This window comes from Plecotus auritus, assembly GCF_963455305.1.
Source record: "Plecotus auritus genome assembly, chromosome: 14".
In the NCBI taxonomy this organism is placed as follows: domain Eukaryota; kingdom Metazoa; phylum Chordata; class Mammalia; order Chiroptera; family Vespertilionidae; genus Plecotus; species Plecotus auritus.
In genome coordinates this window covers 1291888-1319673 of record NC_137780.1, presented here as the reverse complement: position 1 = coordinate 1319673, position 27786 = coordinate 1291888, and the positions used below count along the sequence as shown (strand labels likewise).

Genomic DNA, 27786 nt, shown 5'->3' with positions numbered 1-27786 from the left:
CTGTATATTCCCAGTCAATGTGACACTCGCTGTTTTCCAACTTTTTTTTCTTTTTCTTTCTTTCTTTTTTTTTTTTTTTTTTAAGCAGAGAGCTGGGTACAATGACTTCAACCCCTGCCAGGAAAAACCCTTGGTTCTCCGTAACAAAGTAGGATTGTTTCACTTTATGGCCAGGAGGATAAACAGAAAGACCAAAGCCGCCCGTAACGCGGTTGCTCTGTGATAAAGCCACCCTTCTCCGCCGTTTAATTTTTGAGTGAAACCCCAGGGACGCACACGCTCTTGTGGGCAACCTCAGGTCTCTGCTCTACGCGCCTTCCCATTCGTTTCATTTCTTTTTTTTCTTTCTTTTTTTTTAAAACAGAGTTCTCATACTGGAACGCATTCCAGTGGAATTAGGAACATTTTCCCCATTTTTTCACTCTTCAAATCCTTTTGCTTTTAACGACCTCATGTTGACATTTGGGAGAGATCTGAGCTGTTCTGCGAGTCAGGTTTTTCACTGGCCTTTTTTTTTTTTTTTTCCTGCAGTCGTTTGTCCCTGAAATTGTATCAGACACCCTAAGAACCTCTCTCTGGACTTGAAAGTTAAGGGGTGTGGGGTGTGGGGAGTGGGGTGTGGGGTTGGGGGAGGAGAGAAGCCCTGGGCCATAGGGAAGGCGTTTTCCTCTGACCCTTGAGATGACATGGTGTGTAGGTAGCCAAATCTCCCCCCCACCCCCCCCCCCCAAGATGGGCTGTCAGCCTTCAGGAATAGACCCGGCGAGGCCCGCAGAACCTCCTGGACTTGTGTGGGGAGGGCGGGTCTCGTGAAATTGGAAAACAAAACCGCAGACCCTCAGAAGGGCTCCGTGCGTGCGGTACAAGGAGAAGATTCGCTGTGGAGTCCCTGCACGTGGAAAGGATGGGGTGGGGGCGGGGGGGAGACGGGTGGGCGATGGATCTATGACGCGTCTCCCTGTGTCCTCGGTCTCCCAGGGGTTTTTCAAGCGGACGGTCCAAAACAATAAGCGGTACACGTGTATAGAGAACCAGAGCTGCCAGATCGACAAGACCCAGAGGAAGCGCTGTCCCTACTGCAGGTTCCAGAAATGCCTGAGCGTGGGCATGAAGCTGGAAGGTAAGACCCCTCTGCTCGCCGCTGCCTGTGAACGCGCCCGGGGGGGGGCCTAGCGTGTATCAATCTGGGGAGTGCGAATAACTTACATCTTTTCTTTTTTTTATTCTTTTATTTATGGGTTGGTTTTTAGAGAGAGAGAGAGAGAGAGAGAGAGAGAGAGAGAGAGAGAGAGAGAGGAAGAGGGAGAGAGAGAAACATTGATTTGTAGTTCCGCTTATTTATGCATTGATGGGTGGATTCTTTTTCTTTTGTAAATATATTTTCATTGATTTCAGAGAGGAGGGGAGAGAGAGAGAGAGAGGGAGAGAGAGAGGAGCATTATTTTCCGAGTCTTTTAACACTGTTGACAGGGATGTCAGACTTAGAGGTTGTGTCCACTTTAGGGAGAGTCTGTGTTTTGTTATAGCCCTCGTCAAATCCACCCAGAAAAACATGTTAATATCAGAGTTGTGGGCCTCGCCCTTCCCCGCCACCCCCCCCCCCTCATTTATTTTTTTTTGTTAGTTTGGGGGAGTAGCTGCATTTGACCCTAAAAATAAAAGCAGGTTAGATGAAAACAAGACTCAAAGCCATTCAACTGAGAACAAATAAAAATAACGTGGGAAAAACGCCCTTTTTTTTTTAAGTTTTCAAATCAGAATGCCCTCGTAAAAGTTTGATTGGAATCGTGTTTTTTTCTAAATGTATTTTGATTGCAGAGAGGAAGGGAGAGGGGTGGGGGAGAGAGAGAAACATCCATGATGAGAGAGAATCATGGACCGGCTGCCTCCTGCACACCCCACCCTGGGGATCATCGAGCCCGCAACCTGGTCGCGTGCCCCGACCGGGAATCGAACCGTGACCTCCTGGTTCTTAGGTCAACTCTCAACCACTGAGCTACGCCAGCCAGAATGGAATTTTTTTTTTTTTTTAAATAGGCATGCTTGTCATAAGTATAACAATCAATTACATGATTCCCGAGCAGGGATTAAACCCTTTCACTTGTCAAAAGAACTTTCTCAGGCAAGGTGTCATTTTGGATATTGTGGGAAAGCACTTTTTAAGATAATGACGAAGCCTGCAAAATGAAATTTTAAAAAAAAAAAAAAAAACAAAAACGTTGCGTGCCGAAACCGGTTTGGCTCAGTGGATAAAGCGTCGGCCTGCGGACTGAAAGGTCCCGGGTTCGATTCCGGTCAAGGGCATATACCTTGGTTGCGGGCACATCTCCAGTGGGGGGTGTGCAGGAGGCAGCTGATCGATGTTTCTCTCTCATCGATGTTTCTAGCTCTCTATCCCTCTCCCTTCCTCTCTGTGAAATATCAATAAAATATATTTAAACAAACAAACAAACAAACAAAAAAACGTTGCGAAGCAGGAAGCATGACAAATACTGAGCTCATAAACCAGAGACAGGAGCCTGCTTTCTTAAAAGCCTCGTTACACTTTACATGGAGAGAGCCGAGCCCCGCGGACGGTGCGCACATTGGCAGGCGGCAAAGTTAACCTGTGGCCGCTACACATGATGTGCGCAGTTCACGGATGTGGTGGCATGTCGCTGGTCCTCACTCTCTCGCCCACTGACTTTCCACAGAGGAAGCACGTGACAGATAAAGTAGTAATGAGCCATACGTATCACTGATATGGGCCACGCACTAGAGGGATTTTTGTGTGTGTGTGTGTGTGTGTGTGTGTGTGTGTGTGTGTGTGTGCGTTTTAAAAAAAATAGATTTTATAGATTTGGAGAGGGAGAGAGAGAGAGAGAGAGAGAGAGAGAGAGAGAGAAGCATCCAGGTGAGAATGAAACGTCCATCCATCGGCTGCCTCCTGCACGCCCCCTACTGGGGATCAAGCCCCGCACCCCAGGCCTGTGCCCTGACTGGGAATCGAACCATGACCTCCTGGTTCAGAGGTCAACGCTCCACCACGGAGCCACGCCGGCCGGGCTGATGTGTTTTTCTTCACAAAAGAAAAAGGTTGTGTTTCTCTCCCTGGGTGCGTTTGCTTTCTTCCCTCCAAGGCACTTGGGTGTCCACGGTACCTTCCCACCGGTGCGACGAAACAACTGAATATTCAACACATTCTCATCCCCGTGAAAGCCTCTATTATCTTGTGTTGTGGTCTGGATTCCCAGCGTTCACCATACATTTTTAATGCTGGTCTAATCCTAAGATAAAAAGCTCCAAAGACGTAACCTCCGGCCATGCCCACGCGTCCCAGGCTGTCCGGGCGGCTGGCTTCTGCCTAATCGCCATCGGCCACCGCGGGCTTGGGGAGAACGGCTCACATATTCAACGAGGTGGCCCCAGACTCCACCCAGCACTGGGACGGGGGAGGGGAGGGGGAGGCTGTCTGGACAGCATCTGAAAGGAATTGGCTTTCATTCTGCACAGTTTTGCTAAAACTGAAAACGATGGCCCGTGGTGATCTGATGTGCGAAATCTCCCCCGTCCACTAAAGGGGGGAGATTTTTTCTTTTTTTTCTTTTTTTTTTTTTATGAAAAACACACATGGAGGAAACAATTCATGAATAATGAGGACAGGGCTTTTTGGGAATAGTTGAGGACTAATGTAAAAACAAACACGCACATACTACTTCTGGCCCACTGTCCATATTTCTAAATAGCTGTCAATCTGGGGAGTGCTAATAACTTACATCTTTTCTCTTTTTTTTTATTCTTTTACTTATGGGTTGGTTTTGAGAGAGAGAGAGAGGAAGAGGGAGAGAGAGAAACATTGATTTGTAGTTCCACTTATTTATGCATTGATGGGTGGATTCTTTTTCTTTTGTAAATATATTTTCATTGATTTCAGAGAGGAGGGGAGAGAGAGAGAGAGAGAGAGAGAGAGAGAGAGAGAGAGAGAGAGAGAGGAACATCCATGATGAAAGAGAATCATTGATCGGCTGCCTCCTGTAGGCCCCACACCAGGGATCCAACCTGCAACCCAGGCATGTGCCCTTGACCAGAATCGAACCCGGGACCCTTCAGTCTGCCGGCCGGAGCTCTACCCACTGAGCCTAACTGGCCAGGGCTCACCGGTTGATTTCTTGGACCCGCCCCTCCAGGCAGCAGCCGGCAAGGTTACGAACTCACAACCTTGACATGTTGGGACGATGCTCTGACCAACTGAGCTCCCCAGCCAGGGCCTCCTGACGTGCCTCTGTACTTACACCCCGCTTCCCTCTCCCTCAGCGGTAAGGGCCGACCGCATGCGAGGAGGACGGAATAAGTTCGGGCCCATGTACAAGAGGGACCGCGCCCTGAAGCAACAGAAGAAGGCCCTCATCCGCGCCAACGGACTGAAGCTGGAGGCCATGTCCCAGGTGATCCAGGCGATGCCCCCGGAGCTGAGCATCTCCTCCGCCATCCAGAGCATCCACTCGGCCTCCAAGGGCCTCCCCCTCAGCCACGCCGCCCTGCCTCCCACGGACTACGACCGCAGCCCCTTCGTCACCTCCCCCATCAGCATGGCGATGCCCCCGCACGGCGGCGGCGGCAGCCTGCAAGGCTACCAGCCGTACGGCCCCTTCCCCAGCCGGGCCATCAAGTCGGAGTACCCCGACCCCTACACCAGCTCGCCCGAGTCCCTCATGGGCTACTCCTACGTGGACGGCTACCAGACCAGCTCCCCGGCCAGCATCCCGCACCTGATCCTGGAACTGCTCAAGTGCGAGCCGGACGAGCCTCAGGTCCAGGCCAAGATCATGGCCTACCTGCAGCAGGACCAAGCCACCCGGGGCAAGCACGAGAAGCTGGGCACCTTCGGGCTGATGTGCAAGATGGCAGACCAGACGCTCTTCTCCATCGTCGAGTGGGCCCGGAGCAGCGTGTTCTTCCGGGAGCTGAAGGTACGTTCCCCGCTGCCCGCACCTTCCCCGAGGGCCCCGGCTCTCCCCCCCACACACACCCCCCGAGGAGTGCGTTCCTGCCGCCTGTCGGGCACGCGTGGGGGTTCTGTCCTGGTCTGTCTGGTCGCCCGTCTGCTGTGCGTGGGGCAGGAGCGGGAGGGTCCGAGGGCCTCGTCTGGCGCCGCGTGACTTGATGGGGCTTCTCTTCGCCGCGGCTCCTCGTTGGCGGGGATGGCGGTTAAGACCAACATAGGAGACCGGCGGGGGGCGGGGGGGGGTCGTCGTCTTTATTCTGGGTTCCCTCTCATTCGGGTTTGTGGGGGGACGTGTTTGATCGACGTCAAACCGCGCCTGGTCAACATTTTAAGGAAGAATTACCAAGTCGAGTGCTCTCTTATACCAGGACCAGTTCCAAATTGGGGGTGGGGGGGTGGGGGGGGAGCCAACATTGTGTTGTGGTTTAGACCCTAAAGAATGAAGTACCCATTCGGTATTTACTGCCTGTTTACCTTGACCTGGGGCTGGTGAGGAGCAAACGCCACTGGGAGGGTTGCTGTGTTTGGGGGGGTTGGGGGGACGGGGGGCGGGGGGAGGGCAGCTGTGAGGGCCTGTCTACTTGGCTGGGGCTCCGGGCCTCACAAGCTCTGTCTGTGGCTGAGGCTAATGGGTTGCTACATTGTAAACACGGGGCCTGTTTGCCTAAGGATCTCTGGGTAACGACGTAATTATTTTATTTCCTGAGCCTGAAGCCCCGGGCTCACCGGGGAGCGGTCTGTGGGCGCTGGGAAGCCCGCGACCGGCCACCCAACCCCACTCGGCTTCCTTCTCGGGTTTTCGAACACAAAAGCGCGTCCTGGCTGCGACGGCCGAGTGTGTCTGTTACACAAACAACGCCTTCCTTTGCGGCCTGGGCGGGGACGCGCCTGCTGAGCTCCGGAGTGGGGGGGGGGGGGGTCACCTGGGACAGAGCTGGGGGGGGGGGGCGGTTTTTGCACCCACAAGGGGACTGTAGAAATGGTCCGTGTAGAAGGGCGAGGGGCCCTGAGGACCACGAGCTGGTGGGAAACAGACGGCTGGCCCTGGCCGATGTGGCTCAGTGGATAGAGCGTTGGCCCGCGGACCGCAGGGTCCCGGGTTCCACTCTGGTCAAGGGCACGTACGTTCCTCGGTTGCAGGCTCGATGCCTGGCCCCGGTTGGGGTGCGGGCGCGAGAGGCAACCCATCGACGTGTCTCTCTCACAGCAATGTCTTTCTCTCTCTCTGTCTCTCCCCCTCCCTTCCACTCGCTCTAAAAATCAATGGGAACATATCCTGAGGGGGGGGGAGGATTAACAAAAGAAAACAAAACAAAAAAAAGAAACAGGAGTTGTCTGAGCGGATGGAGCATCAGCGTGTGTGGTTGAGACACTGGTGCCCCCAGCTCCTGACCCTCCCGGCCTCCCCCTCTTGTTAGCACCCTCAGGCCAGAGGCGACCTGAGTGTTCGCCCGTCGGAGCTCAGCGGGGCCTTTTCATTGCCAACAGCACGTGCCTGGTGTCCTCACGGTTACACCTTTGCCTGTAAGAGGACAGGTGAGGCCTTTGACGGTGAAAGGGGGAAATCCTGTAGGCCTGGGCGGAGCGTCGGTCTCTCTGGAAGATTCGGGCTTTTTTCCTCTGTAGAACTGGGGGTGTGGACCCAGAATCAAACCCCGACCGCTTGGTTTCTAGGTCGACGCTCAGCCACTGAGCCACGCCTCAGCCGAGCCACAGACATACACTTGCGTGCAGGAAACCCATGCCCGCGGCCTCTGGCCCCCGCTGGGCGCTGAGAAACAATGTTGCACGTGCGCCGAGGAGTGTAACTATGTAACCACCACTCGCTACTCCTGCTCGCTGAGCACCTCCGGTTGCCAGGCAGGGAGAGGGGCTGCCAAGCAGGGAGAGGGGCTGCCAGGCAGGGAGAGGGGCTGCCAGGCAGGGAGAGGGGCTGCCAGTCAGGGAGAGGGGCGTGCGACGAACACAGAGCTGAGTAAGACGAAGTATTTCCTCTCACGGATTATCTGAGAAGACAGTTTCATAAATGGCTATTTAAAAAAAAAAAAAAAGATAAAGATGCTGAAACTGTATTTCCCAAACCCACAGGGAAAGAAACTGTGCCTCTTGATGTTCTGTTTGAAAAAAGGGGATGTGGGAAAGGACAGGTACACGGAGCCACAGGTGGGGGCCGCGGGAATGCTGGGAAAACACTCCTGCTCTCCACGTTGCTCCCTTTGCTTCCCCGTCGCTAAATGCTGTGAGGTTCTTTGATGGGGCGTGCGGGTAAATCTTTGGCTGAAACAGAAACACCTTTGGGAAGGAGATATTAAAGCATCATTCATCATCTTTCTATGCCCTTGTGTGGTGCATGGATCTGTCTTCCATGGGATTTGAAAAGGCCAAGGCTGCCCTAGCTGGTGTGGCTCAGTGGATAGAGCGCCGGCCTGCAGACTGAAGGGTCCCAGGTTCGATTCCGGTCAAGGGCACATGCCCCGGTTGCAGGCTCGATCCCCAGTAGGGGGCGTGCAGGGGGGCAGCCGATCCATGATCCTCTCTCATCATGGATATTTCTCTCTCTCTCTCTCCCTCCCTCTCCCTTCCTCTCTGAAATCAATAACAACATAAAATTAAAACACATAAGTAATAAATAAATAAAATAAAAGGCCAAGGTAAAGCCAAGCCACGGGGGGCTCCTCGGGGGGGGGGGGCGGTGCCCCCAGGCAGGAAAGGTGACCATGACCTTGTCTGCCTTTGGCTCACCTTGAAAGAAGGGACTCCGTGGAAGTCTTTTTCGGAGGAGGAAGTGGAGAATTCGGAATAACTTAGAGTTAAATATAGAGCGAGGGGGCGGCCTTCCCGTTCGGAGGAATTCCTTTTCCTTTTGTTTATACAGTGACTTTGTCAGAAAGCAGTGTGAGGCGAGCGAGGCTGGGGTCCCCCTCCACTGGCCAGGCCTTTAAAGCCGGTTTTACTGTGACCTGTGGTGGGAATAGGATTTTGCACCAGAACTTGGGGAACCAAGTACAGCATGCCCCCCCCCCCCCCAATCTCTCTCTCTCTCAACCAGTTTCCCGGTACATGGCCTCTTCCTCCGTCTTATACACTCGGACACTTTCTATTATATTCTGCTGGAGTCTGATTTATTTCACATTTTTTTAAAACAATGTCTGGTTCTGACCCACTAAATTGATTTGACGACCCTCACCGCCCCCCTCCCCCCCGCCACCCCCCAGGACGGCTCCTGTAAGAGGCCGTCTCCTCCTGGCCAGGCCCCCTCACTAATGAACCTGCCGCATCCATTTGATCTCCTAATGAGACCGGGTGTCCTCAGAGGGTTCTGGGAACCGAGCGAGGAGAACTTCCCCTGGACGAACGGTCCTGATACGTGGAGGAATAAAAACGAAAACAAGGAGATTAACCCTGTCTGAGACGCCGAGCCCGCGTTCTCTGTAGGAAGCAGGGCTGAGACGCGGCGGCGGCGGCGGTGCCCGAGGAATTCAGCCCGTTTCCCAGCCCCGTCTCTCAGTCAGGAGGGGGGCGGGTGTATGTGTGTGTTTGGGGCGGGGAGGGTTGTGGGGGGGGGGAAGGCAAGGAACCCTCCTTTTTTCTGGTCCTTTATAGAAGCTTTCCGAGCAGAGTTCCCTACACACTGGACCTCGTTTCTCGAACTTGGTTTGCCCCGGAAGGCCGTTCGAAAAGCGAATCTTTTTTTCCCCATCGGAAATCATGTAAATTGAATGACGCCACGCCAGACCCTCAGATGACCCCGCTTTAACCTTCCTTCTGAACAGGGCCTGTCTCTCCTGCTGTTTCACCTGCACATAAACACTTTAAAAAACAAAGGGACGAAATGCCAATGAAAATGTAGCAAAAGGAAAGGCGATGTACAGTTAAGAAGATGAAAACTTTACAATAACGATAAGCAGCCGCAAAAGAATAAATAAATAAATGAAACAACAGGAAAATATTCACAGCCCAGTCACTGAGTCTTTAACAGCAGTAACTGACTCAGACTCGTGACTTCTCTCCTTTGTCACCTGAGGGACATGTGATGGGTCCATCAGGTTGAGAAGCGAATTGTTCGAGAAACGAGGTTTCAATGCATTTAAAAATATATATATGTGTGTATTGATTTCAGAGAGGAAGGGAGAGGGAGAGAGAGAGAAACATCCATGATGAGAGAGAATCATGGATCGGCTGCCTCCTGCACGCCCTCTACTGGGGATGGAGCCCACAACCCGGGCATGTGCCCTGGACCAGGAATCGAACCCTGACCTCCTGGTTCCTAGGTCGATGCTCAACCTCTGAACCTCGCCAGAAGGGTGAGAGCAGTTTATGTTAAATTGGCCCAAGGAAATGTGAATGACTTTTTTTTTTAATCAGAGGAGGACACTGTGGGGACCATACAGAACGGCTCAGTTCCCATGTGAAGGGGGTCAGGCTTGTGCTCCCCCCCATAGGGAGAGGCTGCCCCAGGCCTTAGTCTGTGAAGCGGACATGTGGCTGGGCCCTGCCCCATCTCCCCAGGCCCCGCCCCATCTCCCCAGGCCCCGCCCTCTCCCTGGCCCATCTCCCCACCCCATCTCCCCAGGCCCCGCCCCATCTCCCCAGGCCCCGCCCCATCTCCCCAGGCCCCGCCCTCTCCCTGGCCCATCTCCCCGCCCCATATCCCTAGGCCCCGCCCCATCTCCGGCTGCCCAGCCATAGATTGGGTCCCTCAGCTGTCACTAGAAGCAGTGAGGAGCCTGGGTGCTGAGAATGACCAGGGCCCACAGAGTGCCCCCAGATCATGTGGAAAACCTGCCCAGGTCAGACCAAGTCAAGTCATGGGTGAAAAACAAACAAACCCGAAAACCTGACTCACGTGTGACCCCCTCTCTGAGCCCATTTGTGAAGGACTTTGCCCTCTGACCCAGGACTTGTCCCTCACTCCCGGCTCGCTCTCCTTCCTCTCGGGAAGTCCATCTTACAGGGCTCACATCCATTTGCAGAACGGCGGCACCGACCCTGGGCGTGTCAGCCACTCTTCACGTTAGAGACATTCGTCTCCCACCCAAGGCCGCCCCCCCCCCCCCCACGTCAGAGCGAGCACACGCACCCGCGGGCTCTGCGGCAGCCACGGCCTGGACACACTCAGACCCTCTGTCTTGTTTTCTTTGCTTTCTCCGTTCCCTGCCCCTTCCGCCTCTCCGTCTCCATCTGTGCAGACTCAATCTCTTTTCTAAGTATGTTTTTATTTTTAAATCTATTTTTGTTGCCCTCACCGGTGTGGCTCAGTGGATAGAGCGTCGGCCTGGGGACTGAAGGGTCCCGGGTTCGATTCCGGTCAAGGGCATGGACCTTGGTGGCGGGCACATCCCCAGTAGGGAGTGTGCAGGAGGCAGCTGATCGATGTTTCTCTCTCATCGATGTTTCTAGCTCTCTATCCCTCTCCCTTCCTCTCTGTAAAAAATCAATAAAATATATTTTTTAAAAAAAACAAACAAATAAATGGTTATCCTTTAAAAAAAAAATCTATTTTTGTTGATTGCAGAGAGGAAGGGAGAGGGAGAGATGACAAGAGAGAGAAATTCTGATCGGCTGCCTCCTGCACGCCCCCGACTGGGGATCGAGCTCGCAACCGGGGCCTGTGCCCTGGCCGGGAATCAACCAGCGACCTCTTGGTTCATGGGTGGACGCTCCACCCCTGAGCCACGCCGGCCGGGGCCCCGTTTAACATTTTAACCACCGACTCCGGCCTGCAGTCCCCACAGACACTCTCCTCCACACACACACACCCCATGCTCCCGCTGTGCTTCTTGATCTGAAGTTGTGATGACTAGGAAACTGCTTATCACCTAATGGACCAAACACGCGCCCTCGTAAGACAATGACACAGAGTAGGTGCGTGCTTGTCTGCGGGGCTGGCGACAGGAGCCCTCAGATGTCCTCCTGGGGGTGACGAAAGCTGGGGCGTTGCTTTGACGTGCTAATCAGGGGTCACCTGAAGGGCCTTAGATTACCCCCCGCAGCAGAGTGGACGCGGCTGATGAAAGGCGTCTCTCGCGGTTTATTCTTTCAACTACCCATCTTTCGCGGGGGACGGTGGGCTCTGAAACACACACACGCACGCACGCACCCTCCCATAGTGTGTATTAGCTAGTTAACACATTAGTAGAGGTTTTAATCGGTGCTTGCTCTTGCTTTGGGAGAAAAAAAATTCCGGATCTGCCTGGGAAGTAAATGAATGAGGGGAGATGCCGGGCACAACGAGGTGTCCGCTGCCAGTCCAGTCGTGTCCGGTAGCTGCTGTGAAGACAGCAGCCCGCCCTGGGTGGGGCATGGCTTGCTTTTTTTTTTTTTTTGCTTTTTTTAAAATATATTTGTATTGATTCCAGAGAGGAAGGGAGAAGGAGAGAGAGAGAAACCTCAATGATGAGAGAGAACCATTGACCGGCTGCCTCCTGCACGCCCCCCGCTGGGGGTGGCCACGAGGGCTTTGTCCATGACTCGCTGCCGCCGGAAACACACCCCGTCATCCCGGTCCTGGTTGGGGGGGACACCGGCCAGGAGAGGGATCCCGGTGGCTGAGACCAGAGCGTGGCCGTGGCCGTGGCAGGGTGGACGCACTCGGGATAGATGTGCTTAGAAATCAATGGGATTTGCTTTAAAAACGATGGCGGTGACGTAAAAACATGGGACGGGCAAGATGTGGGTTTTGGGGTGAGCCCCCCAGAGCCCTGTGCTGGGCAGGGGACCCCGACTCTCCATGAGTCAGGCCTGCAAGTCCCCACAGAGCCCCCTGGACAGACGGGCCCAGTTGCCAGGGCTCGTCCTGGGGTGCCCCCTGAGGGAACCACGGATTCATCCTGACGTGGTTTTATTCAAGACAACACAGCCAGCCCTGGCCGGTGTGGCTCAATGGATAGAGCGTCGGCCTGCGGACCGAAGGGTCCCGGGTTCGATTTCCGGTCAAGGGCACATGCCCGGGTGGCGGGCTCGATCCCCAGTAGGGGGCGTGCAGGAGGCAGCTGATCCATGATTCTCTCTCATCATGGATGTTTCTATCTCTCTCCCTCTCCTTTCCTCTCTGACATCAATATGTGTGTGTGTGTGTCACACACACACACACACACACATATATATATATATATATATATATAGAGAGAGAGAGAGAGAGAGAGAGAGAGAGAGAGCACAGCTAAACAGCCCTATGCCAGGAGAAATTCAAGCCCCCTAGCCAGTTTGGCTCAGTGGATAGAGCCTTGGCCTGCAGACCAAAGGGTCCCAGGTTCGATTCCCCGTCAGGGCACATGCCCAGGTGGCGGGCTCCATCCCCAGTGTGGGGCGTGCAGGAGGCAGCCGATCCATGATGCTCTCTCATCATGGATGTTTCTCTCTCTCTCTTCATCTCCCTTCCTCTCTCGCAAAACAAACAAACGCATTGAAAACATCGCTATCTATTTTAAACACTTTCTCTCCCCTTCGTCTGCGACCCCTCGGCCATCCATCCTGTTGCCCCTTTAAGAACGTCCCCCACTCCGTCTCCGAGGGTAACGCAGGAAATCCGAGCTGTGGTCTCTCCCGCGCTTCTCTCCCCGCGGCGCAGAGCTGGGGGCGGCGTTCGGATTAGAAGACAAATCCGGGGATTTATCTACAAAATCATAGATGAGCACGAAGGTGTCATGCGGACCCGAATCAATAATTCTGCTAATAATGAGTGTTTTATCTGTGATGATGCTTAAACCTCCCCCTCCCCCCGGGGGGCCTCGCCTCCCACTGTTCCGCGCCTGCCTCGGGGCGCTGCCACAACACACAACCTACTGGCGGCTGTTACCTTGTCCTGGTCCCCGAAAAAGCCCTCTTGCCAGTCCGCGGTCCCTGATGGCAGAAACTGACCCCATTCCCCTGGGCCTCGACGCGGATCCCCTGCAGGCAGCGCCGGGCAAGAGTGGGGTGCAAAGATGTGGGTCTCTCTTTTGCCCATTTTACACAAACGGGAGTTGCTCGGCGAGAGGAAGCAACCCCCAGAAACCAGTGCTCCCCCCCCCCGCCCCCCGCTTTTGCAGCTGCAGCTTTTCCAGGGCCCAGAGCCCCTACCCCATGGCTCTGCAGGAGGTGGGGACCGGGGGGGGGGGGGCCGGGGGGGAACCCCAGTCTCCCAACAGGCAGCCCACAGCTGAGAGCAGGCGGCCACCCGGGCGTAGTATGTTACGATCGGTTCTGGGGCAAAGAGCGCGTGTTCGGCTTGGACGGTGTGACAGCAAAGCCAGGGAGAAGCACATGGCGAGGACACAGAACACGTTGTCCCATGGCCTCCGAGCAAGCGCGGGGCCCGGGAGCGCGGCAGCATCCTGGGTCGAGGGCCGGAGAGTAACGTTTCCATAATGGCTCCCCCTTTTCCCGACTCCCCCCCGTGTGATCGGTTTCAGAGCAGAGGAGGCAAACGCATGTCTATCACAAGAGGGTTTCCGAGATGGAATGCTCTAATGAATGCGATGTATCTCCATGGACGTTTAGATGAAAAAAAAAACAAAAAACGAATTGTCTCGGTTCTAGCGGAGGTGGTGGCCGTGAGGAAGAGCAGGACTGACCGTCGGTGGGGCCCCGGGAGCCAGGGCCACCTGCGTCGCTCAGCACCTCAGTCCCCAGGCCCAGCCAATGCTACTATGTAGCACATCGTTCTAAAGGGCTACAAAATGGATACTTTTTAAATACCTGAGGGGCCAGATGATGATGATCTCTGAACGCATAATAATCTGGCCACTCAGTGTGTGTGTGTGTGTGTGTGTATGTATTAGAGGCCCGGTGCATGAATTCGTGCATGGGTGGGGTCCGGCCAGCCTGGCTAGGGGAAGGGGACATGGATGGTTGGCTGGCCTGCCTGCTGGTCGAATTCCTGGTCAAAAGGACAATTTGCATATTAGCCTTTTATTATATAGAATAGACACTGAGTGGCCAGATGATTATGCGTTCAGAGATCATCACAATCTGGCCACTCAGTGTGTGTGTGTGTGTATATATATATATATATGGTTTTTTATTGACTTCAGAGGGGAAAGGGAGAGGGAGAGAGAGAGAGAATCATGGATCGGCTGCCTCCTGCACGCCCCCCACTGGGGATGGAGCCCGCAACCCGGGCATGCGCCCTGACCTGGAATCGAACCCCGACCCCTTGGTTCATAGGTTGATGCTCTATCGCTGAGCCACGCCAGCTTGCGGGGCGGGTGGGTGGGGAATGGATACGTCTAAATTGGCTCGGTGGTTACCACAGTCTCGGGCGGGTAATGAAGGGCAATATGTGGGTAGGATGCTGGTGAACAGGTGTGTGTGTCAGACCTAGTGACGGGGAAGAAATTGACTTGCGTTGGGTAGGACTGTCTTCCCGGGGAAATACTTAGAAAGGGGTGGGGCCCACCTCATGGACTGGGAAACCGAGGTCCAGGAATAGCAGAAGTGCATGTAGCCAAATTGGTCTTTGGGATTTTGGATGCTTCTGATATCAGGAAACTCGTTGGTTTCAAAGGGAATTCCTAGGTGGGTCCATGTGTATGCCAGCCGGTAATTTGGCAGGGGGATGGTGGGGAGAGGAGTTGTTTTTTTGTGTTTTTGTTTTTTTATTGATTTCAGAGAGGAAGGGAGAGGGAAAGAAAGACAGAAACATCCATGATGAGAGAGAAGCATTCATTGGCGGCCTCCTGCACGTCCCCAGCTGGGGATGGAGCCCGCAACCTGGGCATGGGCCCTTGACCAGAATCGAACCGGGAACCCTTTCCGTCCGCAGGCTGACGCTCTATCCACTGAGCCACACTGGCCGGGGCGAGGAGTCGTTTTTTTAAATGTTACATTTTCTAACCATATCATAGCGCAACTGGTGTCTTTTTTCACTGAGAGTCTGTTGATTCGTGCCTCGGGGATTGGCTACTAGTATCCTGGCGATTTTGCTTCCGGATCGAAAGACCAAAATCTGCGCGGTTTGAGGATACCATGACCTCTACCCCAGAAAGTGAGGTTCTTTTCATCAAAAGAGCCAAAGGTCAAATAGTGTGTCATGTAAAATTTAGAAAAAAACAAAACAAAAAATACACATAGTTATATATCCCTCCTCCATCCCCCCCCCCCATTGAAATCTGTTTTTAGTTCATGGGAAATGGGATATGTTATGGGGCCTAAATATAGGCTTTTCGTATATTAAAAGAAATGCTATTTACGGGTAATTTGTTACTAAATAAATTCTGCGGGGAACGCTTCTCATTAACAAAGAGGTAAGTGGACCAAGAAGAAAACACACAGGAACTACAAATGACTAACGCGTTCGCACAGTCATGGGGGGGGGGGGGACTATAAATAACCCCCCAGGGCCCGGCGCTATTCTTAGCCCTCGGGAACAAAAGAAGGATCCAGAAATAGAAGGGGAAGCTTCGCCCCTGGGCCCCTCGGCGAGCGGGCAGGCCGCTGCCTAGGAAATGTCTTCTGCCAGCTCGGGGCTTCAGGGGTTAAGGGTCCCTGGCGAGGAGGACATTTCCATGCGCTGTGTCTTGGCCGAGGAAATGCTTTTCCTGGTATGTTTGTTTCACTGGCAGGCCCATGCTTCCTCCAGGCGGGCGGTGGGCAGGAGGTGTGAGGAGGAATTTTATCTGCGCTTCCTCCAGAAAGGAAGCCCTTCTGTGGGCTTATTTGGTTGTGAGCAGTTTGCCTTGGCGGGAGGATCAGCTGATGCGGCTGGAGGCAGGAAGGGGGTGTGGTGAAGGGGGTGTGGTGCTGAGACCACGGGCCCAGGCCGGGGCCCCCTTTTCTCCTGGGCCGCCAGGGAGCTCTGCGAGGCGGGGCAGAGCTTCGGATAGATCCCTGCACCCGCTTTCCTGGTGGAGGAATGCGTTGGGCCAGGAACGGGGAGCCCCCATTATCCCCCCGCCTCTCCCCCCGCCCCGCACACTGCTGAGCAGAAGGGATACAAAGTAAAGATAAATTCCTGTGGCGGACAGAACACATTGTTACAATTTACAAAGAATGTATCGTAGCGATGACACCCACATAAGAACCCAGCCCAGAGCGGCTCGGTCCATGGAGGGGGGATGGGACCAGGGAAAACCATGCCATTGGAATCAACTCAGTCTTTTATTTTTTTTTAATATATTTGTATTGATCTCAGCAAGGAAGGGATAGGGAGAGAGAGAGAGAGAGAGAAACATCCATGATGAGAGAGAACGATGGATCGGCGGCCTCCTGCACGCCCCACACTGGGGATGGAGCCCACCACCCCATCATGTGCCCTGACCGGGAATCGAACGCGAGACCCTTCCGTCCCCAGGCCGACGCTCTACCCACTGAGCCACACCAGCCAGGGCTGGAGTCAACTCGGCCTTGAAAGAGGCCTCGGATTAAACAAGGGATGACGGTGCCAGTGCTCACTCGTCACAGGAGGCCCTTACGGGGAGCCAATGACCTAGCAAAAGTGAGGCGACAGCACCGCGGATGGGCAATAGAGGCAGCCCCCCCAAAAAAAGGCAGACACACCTCCGCAGCTGATGCGCCGCTTAATCTTGAAAAGGAACCGCGTGTTAATCAACATCGATTTTATAGCCACGCAACGTGTGTGTACATCCGTGTGGGACCCTGTCTGCGCTGTTGTGCTACAGAACATGGGACACGCGGCTAGTCTCTCGTTTTTACAGCAAAAGGGCTCAGCTGCGTGACTGTCACACGGCTTCCGATGTCCGACGGCCCGTGTATTCATTTCTTTCTTTTTTTTTTAACGACAAGTAGGAGGGCGATCATTTGAGAACGGATTGCAAACCTGTGGTTATAAAGTCAGAGAGACGTAATCTCAAATATTTACGTTTGGTTGTGTTTTTAATCAGCATAGAACAGAATCAAATGGAGGGGGGAAAAATAATAGCTCCCCCCAGATTCAGATCTACACGGAGTGGCCAGATGATGATGATCTCTGAACACATAGTAATCTGGCCACTCAGTGTGTGTGTGTGTGTGTGTGTGTGTGTGTGTGTGTGTATATATATATATATTAGAGGCCCGGTGCATGAATTCGTGTATGGGTGGGGTCCAGCCAGCCTGGCCAGGGGGAGGGGACATGGGCGGTTGGCCGGCCTGCCTGCTGGTCGAACTCCTGGTCGAGGGGACCATTTGCATATTAGCCTTTTCTTATATAGGATAGACACTGAGTGGCCAGATTATTATGTGTTCAGAGATCATCATCATCTGGCCACTCAGTGTGTGTGTGTGTGTGTGTGTGTGTGTGTGTGTGTGTGTGTGTGTGTTATAGATATATATATTAGAGGCCCGGTGCATGAATTCGTGCATGGGTGGGGTCTGGCCAGGGGAAGGGGACATGGGCAGTTGGCCGGCCTGCCTGCTGGTCGAACTCCTGGTCGAGGGGACCATTTGCATATTAGCCTTTTCTTCTATAGGATAGACACTGAGTGGCCAGATGATTCTGCGTTCAGAGATCATCATCATCTGGCCACTCGGTGTATTTTCCCATGAGTAGTAAAGGTAGTCGTTACTTTTAAAAATAGTCACGTTTGGGGGTGATTTTTCAGGACAGGAAATTGGGAAGATGTGACGTTTAGTAGAAAGACCACCTTTTTGAAAGCATCAAGGACGTTCATTCACCCGCCACCTGTGAATTCTGGTAAAAGAGGTCACGTTGCAGGCCACACACGGACTAGAATGATCTCTCCCCGGTAGAATTTTATTCTTTCCCCTGTTTGGGCAGACAGCTCTGTGATTATCTCATTTCGTGATTTATTCACGGTATTTCCGAGTGTCTCCTGCACGCAATGTCAGACAAGGTAAACAATACGTTAGACGCCGGGTCCCCGTGTCCTTTAGAAACATTTAAAAAAAAAAAAAATACAGCCCTAGCCGGTCTGGCTCAGTGGATACAACGTCAGGCCACGCACCAAAGGGTCCCGGGTTCGATTCCGGGCAAGGGCATGGACCTCGGTGGCAGGCTCCTCCCCGGCCTTGTTTGGGGAGCGTGCCTGGTTGGGGAGGGTGGGGGTTAACAAAACAAAACAGCCCTGGCCGGTGTGGCTCAGTGGATAGAGCAGGGGTGGGCAAACTTTTTGACTCGAGGGCCACCATGGGTTCTTAAACTGGACCGGAGGGCCGGAACAAAAGCATGGATGGAGTGTTTGTGTGAACTAATATACATTCAAAGTAAAGGAGCGGAGGGGAGAGCAAGAGAACCGGATAGAACAGCCGGATCCGGCTTGCGGGCCGTAGTTTCGCCCAAGGCTGGGATAGAGCATCGACCTGCGGACTGAAAGGTCCCAGGTTCGATTCCCGGTTAGGACACATGCCTGGGTTGCAGGCTGGATCCCCAGTAGGGGGGGGGGGGGGACGTGCGGGAGGCAGCCAACCCATGCTTCTCTCTCATCGTGGATGTTTCTCTCTCTCCTTCTCCCTTCCTCTCTGATATCAATAAAAATGTATTTTTTTAAAAACAAGAAAACACCTAATATTAACAACCCTGTCATCCAATGCCTGCCTTGCTTTTCCCCACCTACAGGTAAGTCTCCCTTAAAAACAAAAAACAAAAACCCACAGGCAATTCAGTGGTGACTGCGTCACCCCCCGCCCCCCAGACCCGGCATTTCCACTCGTATGAGCGATGGCATTTTTAACCACAAAATAAGAGAAGACGCCTCTTGGCGTCAGCAACACGCTGATCCGTGGCGCGTGGGCGGGGGATCGGCAGGGGCATCGGCCTAGAATGCGGGTGGTGGGCACCTCCCGCTTCCACTGTCCCCCGTGTGGGGAGGAGGCACCCACACAGGAAAGGTGCCCCCCGAGGGCGGCAGGCTGCCCCGTGACCTTGAACTGCTCCTGATTGACAGCCCAGGGTCAAGGGCCGCGGTGAGAGTCCCGTGCCGTGTCCTGGGGGAACTTCCCCTCCCCTCCCCTCCCCTCCCCTCCCCGCTAGTCTTCAGGCCGAGGGGAGGGCCCTGTGGCTGGGAGGCTGGGAGGCTGGGGGGCTGGAGGGCTGGGGGGCTGGGGGACTGGGAGGCTGGGGGGCTGGAGGGCTGGGAGGCTGGGGGACTGGGGGGCTGGGGGACTGGGAGGATGGGGGGCTGGGGGGCCGGGGGGCCCGGAAGCTGGGAGCAGCCGGGGCTGTGGAAAAGGGGCGCCTGGGAGGTTGAATCTCGGAAGGAACACGCGTGGATGATGTCAAAGCTTTCCTGGTTTCGAACGTCTTGGGCACGCGGTCCTGTCCCTCGGAACAAATACCTCCACGCCCGTCCCAGGCAAAGTCGTTTTCAGCGGAGGGTGGGCGCGTGGCCTCCACCCCAGGGCAGAATAGACAAGACACCTTTTTTTCCTTTTTTCTTTCTTTTTTCTTTCTTTTTTTTTTTTTTTTTTGCCGCTGCCTCCCCAGCCCCCTGTCCCGACACCTCCAAAGACCCGGGCCGGACTTCCCAGCGCGCTGATGAAGTTTCCCCGCGTTCCAATAATAAATAATAAAACCCGGGCCTCTGACTTCCCGGCCGGCCGGCTGGGCCGCGGGCGGTGTGAGCGCTGGCCGGCCGGCCGTTCCCCGAAGCCCCGGCCGCTATCAGTGTGGGAGTCGGAAACAGATGTCCCCGGACAAGGCCATTTGTTGTCACTGTCGATACCCCGTGTGGCCACTTCCCCCAACGAAATTGTTTGCGGCTGGAGAAGAATGCGCGGTGATTCATGCCCAGGAATGCTGCTGCTGCTGCTGCTGCTTCTTTTTTTCTGTTGTTTTTTGGGGTTTTTTGGGTTTTTTTTTGGCTGCAGGCTGCCCACATTGTATTCGTTCTCCGTCACAGAACGTTGGATAACTACTTGGAGGGGAGCGTCTTTTCCATTTGGGGGGGACGGCGCCCCGCATCTGCTTCTAAAAGGAGGGAGCCTTGTCCGTGGCCGACCGACTGGAACGTTGTAGCGGAGAAGCTGGGGCGATGGGGGGGGCGCCCCATGTGGCAGTCCTGTTAGTGACCCCGTGATCTTCGTGTTTTGTGTGACTCGGAGGTTCCAAGCAGTCCGCCACAAGGCAGCCGATGGGTTGGCCGCAGAGGGGGGCAGGCACGGGGCGATCTGGCTTTGGCGTTTTCCCGACTCCGGCAAAGCAGCTGCTCTGACACCTCCTGTCCGAGGCCACGGGCTCCCCTGGGGTCAGGGACATGCTCACTGCTGGGGGAGCCGGAGATGCGCTCGCCACGGGCCGGGGACGCAGAGCTGCCCGCGCCGTCCACTCGCCGCCGCATCCCGGGTCGCCCGCGTCCACACCATCTTTTCAGGAAGAATGCCTGACACGGGCTCCAGGCGTCCTGGCCCGCGCCCTCACGTCCATCTTATAAAAACCCACGTTAGTCCCTGGGGGAGCCGGTTAGAATGTCGATTCCCAAGCACAGGTGCCTGAGGCCACCATTCGGACACGCGTTCTTCTAAACACGCAGGCGTTTGGGGTTTTTTTAAAGAAGAGGTTACTTTGCCGAAACCGGTGTGGCTCAGTGGATAGAGCGTCGGCCTGCGGACTGAAGGGTCCCGGGTTCGATTCCAGTCAAGGGCATGTACCTTGGTGGCGGGCACATCCCCAGTGGGAGGTGTGCAGGAGGCAGCTGATGGATGTTTCTCTCTCATCGATGTTTCTAGCTCTCTCTCCCTCTCCCTTCCTCTCTGTAAAAAATCAATAAAATATATTAAAAAAAAAAAAAGAAGAGGTTACTTGGCGTTTGTTTTTTAATATATTTTGATGGATTTCAGAGAGGAAGGGAGAAGGAGAGAGAGAGAAACATCCATGATGAGAGAGAATCATGGATCAGCTGCCTCCTGCATGCCCCACCCTGGGGATGGAGCCCACCACCCGGGCCTGTGCCCCTGACCGGGAATCGAACCCTGACCTCCTGGTTCCTAGGTCGACGCACAACCACGGAGCCACGCCGGCCGGGCGCACGGCATTTTTTCAAGTTCCCTAACATTTCCACGTGTTAGAAAGTAGACCTTACTGAGAGGATGAAAACACACGAGTTGGCCAACTAAAGACCAGTGTGTCCTCGGAAGAGACACTGTGTGTGCACAACAGGGGGACAGGGAGGCCGGCGTCCCGGCCAGACAGGGGGTCCCTGGTGTTTTCCCTCCGCCCCCCCCCCACCCCGGCTTGGGAACAGGAAGTGAGTCAGCTCAGGTGCGCTTGCACATGGCCCTCCATGAACCACACCTGGCGGCGGTGGCCGTGTCTAATTTGGGAAGAACCCCAAAATTAAACGCCCCTCATCCGAGAGCGAACGGGCCCAGGACCACTGTTCCCGGCCTTCCTTGCTGCTTTCCGGGACCCCACACAGGGTCCTGGAAGGCCCAGGCTCCCCGGACAAAGCCGGCACTTACACATACACACCAGCCATGCATTCCGGTTCACACGCCAGGACACGCAAGCTGGTCATGTCTGTCCAGCACACACCTGTGTGTGTGTGTGTGTGTGTGTGTGTGTGTGTGTGTGTTGAAGCCACGCATAGGTAAGCCTCCGTTCTCCTGGACCCTGACCTCCTCCGAAAGGAAGCCCTGGGCTTGGCACTCCCACACGCACGACCTCGGTTCGATCCTTTGCGTGACCATTGTTGTTTTTTTAAATATATTTTATTGATTTTTTTACAGAGAGGAAGGGAGAGGGAGAGAGAGCTAGAAACATCGATGAGAGAGAAACATCGATCAGCTGCCTCCTGCACACCCCCCACTGGGGATGTGCCCGCCACCAAGGTACATGCCCTTGACCGGAATCGAACCCGGGACCCTTCAGTCTGCAGGCCGACGCTCTATCCACTGAGCCACACCGGTGAGGGCACTTTTTTTTGCACATAACACATAAGTCGCCACGGCGATGCATCTTCCTGAAAAGTGTTAAGTCTCCGAAAACCCTAACTGCCCGCTCCCTCCCCCCCCAGCACGTGGATAAACACGCTGCTACATACAGCTCCCTCTTTCCCTTCCTCACTGTCACGCCTCCGTCCCGGGGTGAGAGCCGACGGGGTCGCCGATCCCAGCATCCCCAGCCCGCATGCGGCAGCACCGAGGGGCCGGCAACTCGGGCCCACGGACCCGGAGCCCCCGGGGGCCGCCCTGGGAGCTGGTCAGAGGGGATGCCCACGAGGAAGCCCCGGCCCGGCCTTGTCCCAGTCGCTGTCCATCCGGGGGGGGGGGGGCCAGACGCCCGGAGCCCCCCGAATCCGTCTCGGCTCCCCGGCGGCATTTTTCTCTGTTATGTCACAGAGGTCACCTGGCTGCCAGTGACAAACAGCCGGCATAAGTCACCGTGCCCGGGGCAGGCATTTGTCAGCGGCCCCTGGTCCATTGCCTCTGAGTTATGTCCGGGGCTGCCTGCTTTACATTTCCACTCGGCGGGAGATGAACAGGGGACGGGGCTGGGAGCCAAGGGCAGGGTCCCCTCCTGAAGGACGAGGGGAACAGGTGGAAGGTTAATGGCCCTGCAGCCATTCCGCCAGCCGTGCGGGGGTGATGTATGGGCCGCGGCCCCGAAACCGGCATTGGCTTTCAAAGATATATTATTTCATTTGAGGAGCGACGCTCCCCAGCTCCCGTCTGCCGGCTGATCGATGACCCTCCCGTCCACAATGGCTTCGGGCGGGCGGCTGTGCCTCGGGCCCGGCTCCTGGACATAAAAATTGTGCTGAGCTCCGGTCTTTTCCCGCCGGCCGGCCGGCCAGGCCGCGAGGAATGGAGGGGCCCCCGGCCGCCGGGCTGCCTGCGGGGAGGGGGGGTGGGTGGGGTTGGGCGGTGGCTGTTTTATTATTATTTTTTTTTATCCTCCCCGCAGGGGATTTTTCCAGTGACCTTTAGAGAGAGGGAAAGACAGAGAGAAGTATCCATGTGAGAGAAACACATCGATGGGTTGCCTCCTGCACGAGCCTCGTCCAGGGCCGGGGCCAGGGAGGAGCCTGCAACCGAGGGACGTGCCCTTGACCGGGATCGAACCCCAGGACCGTTCGGTCCGCAGGCCGACGCGCTATCCACTGAGCAACACCGGCCACGGCGGCCGCTGCTCTTTCAGCCGCTCCTCTTGAACCCGGAGCCGAGGAGGGTGAGAGGCACGTCCCTTCATTCCCACAGAACTAGGGAAGGACGGCCTCACCCCAAAAAGGGGGTGATAGGAATGGGGAGGCCTCAGGGAGCAGTGGCCTTTTTAAACATTGCTTACGCAGCTGGTGTGGCTCAGCGGTTGAGCATCGACCTGTGAACCAGGAGGTCAGGGCTCAGTTCCCGGTCAAGGGCACATGCCCGGGTTGCGGGCTCCATCCCCAGGGTGGGGCGTGCAGGAGGCAGCCGATCCATGATCCTCTCTCATCATGGACGTTTCTATCTCTCTCTCTCCCTCTCCCTTCCTCTCTGAGATCCATAAAAATGTAGTTTAAACAGCAACAAGACACACGTGCACGCGTTGCTGGCGTGGAAGGTAGACTCGGCCTGAGGGGGTTGACTGCCCGCTTCGCGCTCCCCACCCCCCCTCCCCCCGGCGTGTTTCTCGAATGGCTTTGAGGTGGACTGGGACAGAGAGGGGTGAGGCGAGAGGAGAGACCGTTAGAAAAAGATGCTTTTGCAGAAAATCCGAAGATGGATTGGCCAGCATCCCCGGGCGATGCTTCCAACAAGCTACACCCGACGGCTCCGATGTTACAAGTGAATCCGACCCTCCGCTAGATGGATGGCACCGGCCTCCTGAATGAACCCCGGGCGGCCTCGGCCGCGCCGCGTGCCATCGAGGCCACACAGTCCCCGGGCCCCCGCCTGCGAGGCCCACGGAGCTGGTCGAACCCGCTCCGACGTGGGGCACGGGGCCGCCAGCCTTGTCCCAGAGGCGATGCTGACTTTTAGAATGTTCTGGTAAGACCGTAGGGAAGACAGCGGTCTCTCTCAACGCCCCATCTGAAGACAAGGTGACTTTTCTCTCCAGTTCTTCCGCGTCCCGACGCCCTGGGGTCTTGGCGGCCACTCGGGCTACCACGTGAAATGTCAGGATCCCGTCTGCGGACGTTGTCATCCCGAGTGGCTCGGTCCACGGCGGATGCTTTTCATGGACGCACGTCCCAGGCTCGGCGCAGACGCGCTGGCGTTCCTAAGAAGTCCGACCTGATCCTGCATGACCACCAGACAGGCACTGGACTTTTGTTTGTTTTAAACTTTAAAAAAATATATTTTCATTGAAGAGAGAGAGAGAGAATCATGGGCGGCTGCCTTCTGCACGCCCCTCCCTGGGGATCGAGCCCGCAACCCGGGCATGTGCCCTTGACCGGGAATTGACCCGTGACCTCCTGGTTCAGAGGTCGACGCTCACCACTGAGCCACACGGGCCAGGCTCACACCTCTCTTAAAGCCTCAGACTCGCTCAGCGTTCGGCGCGTTGAGGGACCGCAGTGACAAGTCCGTTTTCCCACGTGTTAAGAGGACAGATGGATGATACAAAGGCTGCCCACCCATCCAGCTCCCGTGGGGGGGACCTGAGCTACCCCCCCCCCCGGCACAGGGCGGGGGCGGGCCCCACCCCGCACAGCTGTGCTCCCGAGCACGGAATGAACCCCTGTGGTTGTCGGCGGCCTTTTGCTGCCTGGGACCCAGACGCCTCGCTTTCCTGCTGGCGATGGTACCAACGTCACGTCGGGCATCCCGACCCTACCCCGGGGTGCGGGGGGGCGGGGGGGGGGCCTGTGTCACAGCCTCGCCCAGCCGGCTCCCTCAAAGGCAGCCTAGACGCTCACTGTGAGCGCACGGAGATCCGTCCAGCCCCCGCCGGCTCCTAGGGCCGCCTCCCCGGCCCCGCGATGGCTCCTTTGCAGCCGGACAGAGCGCTCCAGGCCGGGACGCTTCAAAGCCCAGGGCGCCCTCAGGGTGTCAAAGCTGGGGCAACAGGGTCTCCGTCCCACAGGCTCTGCTTATTGTTGCAAAATTAGAATAACAAATGTGGCCAGCGTGAGGCTCCCCCCCCCACCCCCCCACACCCCCCCCCCCCCCCCCCCCGTAAACGCGCCGCCTGAGCTCATTCAACGTGGGTCAGCTGTGCTTCCTCCCCGGCCTCCATCCGGGGGGCATGCTCCCCGCTCTGTCATCCTAGGCCGCGCCTTCTCATGGCACATGTAGGTCTCCGCCACGCTTTGTGTGCGAGCGTGTAATTACCCGCATTAAAGAAACACACTCATTAGCGTTCCGTGCCGCTGACTTAATTATGCCCTTAATTAAATCTTGACGAGCTGGAGGTCATGGGGGTGGGAGGGGGAGGAGGGGTGGTGGCCGAGGGAGTGGCCCCCGGTTCCCAGCAGGAGGCGGCGGGTGGCATTTATTATTCCTGGTTTCCTGGTGGATGGATTCTGTCCCGGAGCTTTCTTTGGGCCTGAATGCCAGAGAGAGCCGGAGAGGTCCCCCTGGGGGAAGGAAGGGCACCCGGGTGACAGGCGACGGCGCCCCCCCCACCCCCACCCCCCGCTAAGCCCGTCTGTGGGAGGACATTTGTCATGGTTGGTCTTGGGAAACCTCTGGCTACGGGGGGGGGGGGGGGGGGGGATGAGGCTAAAAGCCAGTGTGGGTGCGAGAGACACACTTCGGAAAGGACAGATGTGTTGCCATTCGAGACGTTAAGACCGTGTTTATGTATGCAGACAAGTCCCCCTCCCCCCGCCCGCCCCGGAACAAAACAATTTTCTTCTGTTGTCGTTATGAGATGTTTCGCACCAGGATACTTTGTATCAGTTAGTGATGTGTTTCCCATTTGTCATTGTTAAAAAATAGCCAGTGACGCCCTAGCCGGTGTGGCTCAGCGGATAGAGCGTCAGCCTGCGAACTGAAGGGTCCCGGGTTCAATTCCGGTCAAGGGCACATGCCCAGGTTTGTGGGCTCCATCCCCAGTGCGGGGGCATGCAGGAGGCAACCGATCCATGATTCTCTCTCACCATTGATGTTTCTATCTCTTCCTCTTTGATTATATATATATATATATACACATATATATATATGTATGTATATATATGTATATATGTATATGTATATATGTATATATATATATATACAATTTTAAAACATATATATATATAATTTTAAAATAATAATAAAATAAAAAATAGCCATGACCTACAAAAATAGGAATTCAACTGAAAAAAAAAACCCACAAAAAACCCACACAGGTCTATTTTCTGTCTAGCATACACAGAAAAGTCAATTCATCTTAGGAAGGAGTTTTCATAATGTATTCAGATCACCTGATTTCACATGAGAGTCTCTCAGACGCGCGATGGGAGCGCGTGGCTTCGGGGACAGACAATTCCCAGGCTGCTGCGTCCAGGCGGCACCCAGTGCTGATCTGAGTGAGGGATCCGCGTGGGCGAAGCTTCCGGCAGGAGCCCCCCAAAACATAGGCTGTGTGTCTGCAGAGCTTTCCTACTTACGCCTCAGGCGTTAAAAGGCATGCAAGCTACCTGAAACGCGTTCTGTTTCTCTCCTGAAATGAGGAGGGCCACTCTGACCCAAAAACCAAACTCAGACCGTACGTGTGTGTGTGTGCCTCTGAGCTTTTCAGTCTAGAAGGTTTGGGATTGGGAAATTCTGTGTGTGTGTTTTTTTTGTTGTTTTTTTTTTTAAGAATAACATTGATTTTTTTTTTCATTTAAAGGGGGAAAAGTCACCATTTTCCTACCCCCCCCCCTTTTTTTTTTTTTTTTAGAATTCAGGTTTTGTGGTATCAGGCCATCGACAACATAAAATGGTATTTTCGTGGCTACATAAGTGACGTTCACGGGTTTCCCTGTGGGGAGGGTTGGGCAGGGTGAGGAGGGATTTGACAGCAGCTCGGCTCTCCGCATGTCAGAAGCGTAAAGCAGTGAGTCTCGTCCTAACTAAGGCATTCCTGCCAAAACTGCCCCCTCTGAGGGGACACGTGCTCTCATTTGTCCTTCGAAGAATCCTCACAGCAATTCCCATTTGATGTTTCCTCCACATTTCTCGTCATCTAACATGTAAATACGTGAGCGTCCATGGTTTAGCTCAGGGGTGGGCAAACTTTTGGACTCGAGGGCCACCATGGGTTCTTAAACTGGACCGGAGGGCCAGAACAAAAGCATGGATGGAGTGTTTGTGTGAACTAATATAAATTCAAAGTAAAGGAGCGGAGGGGAGAGCAAGAGAACCCTCCGCTCTTTTGGCTCCGCGGCCGGATAGAACAGCCGAACGGGCCGGATCCGGCCCGAGGGCCGTAGTTTGCCCACGGCTGGTTTAGCTAATAGAATAAGGGGGCGGTGGGGGCAGACGTAGGTTTACAGTTGTACCGGAAAGACAAGAGTGTATTCCTGTCGTGTTATTTATTCATTATTGTATTATTTCCCACGTGAACGGGCTGTCAACCTACATTGGGCCGACCCTGGAAATATTCCACCACCACCACCACCAACCTCAAAGCCACTGAGTTTTAAAAAAATATGTATTTTTATTGATTTCAGAGAGGAAGGGAGAGGGAGAGAGGAACATCCATGATGAGAGAGAATCATGGATCGGCTGCCTCCTGCACGTCCCACACTGGGGATCGAGCCCGCAACCTGGGCACGTGCCCTGACCGGGAATCGAACCCTGACCTCCTGGTTCACAGGTCGACGCTCCACCCCTGAGCCACGCCGGCCCGGCTCCATGGCCACTTTCAATGCCCCCAGCACCAGCGAACCCCAGATCGGCGGCTGGATGCTGGAAAGGGACAGGGAAGGGGCGACTGTGGGTTCAAGACAGACCCCACACATTCGTCTCCCCCTTGCCATCCCCCGTCCTGACGGGAAGGCACCGTTTCTAATGATTAACCCTCGGCTGGCGGG

General features: G+C 55.1%; 1 protein-coding gene across 5 annotated transcripts in view; it reads left to right on the top strand.

The window, feature by feature from the left end:
* Positions 1–27786, top strand: part of NR5A2 (nuclear receptor subfamily 5 group A member 2) — a gene marked incomplete at its 5' end in the record, with an annotated part of 74167 nt that overhangs the window by 13587 nt on the left and 32794 nt on the right. For all 5 annotated transcript variants that reach the window (XM_080651028.1, XM_080651030.1, XM_080651027.1 and 2 more), the window contains 2 exons: positions 979–1120; positions 4294–4949. In XM_080651028.1, the coding sequence (XP_080507154.1) occupies positions 979–1120; positions 4294–4949 (798 nt within the window). The remainder of the gene's footprint in view (positions 1–978; positions 1121–4293; positions 4950–27786) is intronic.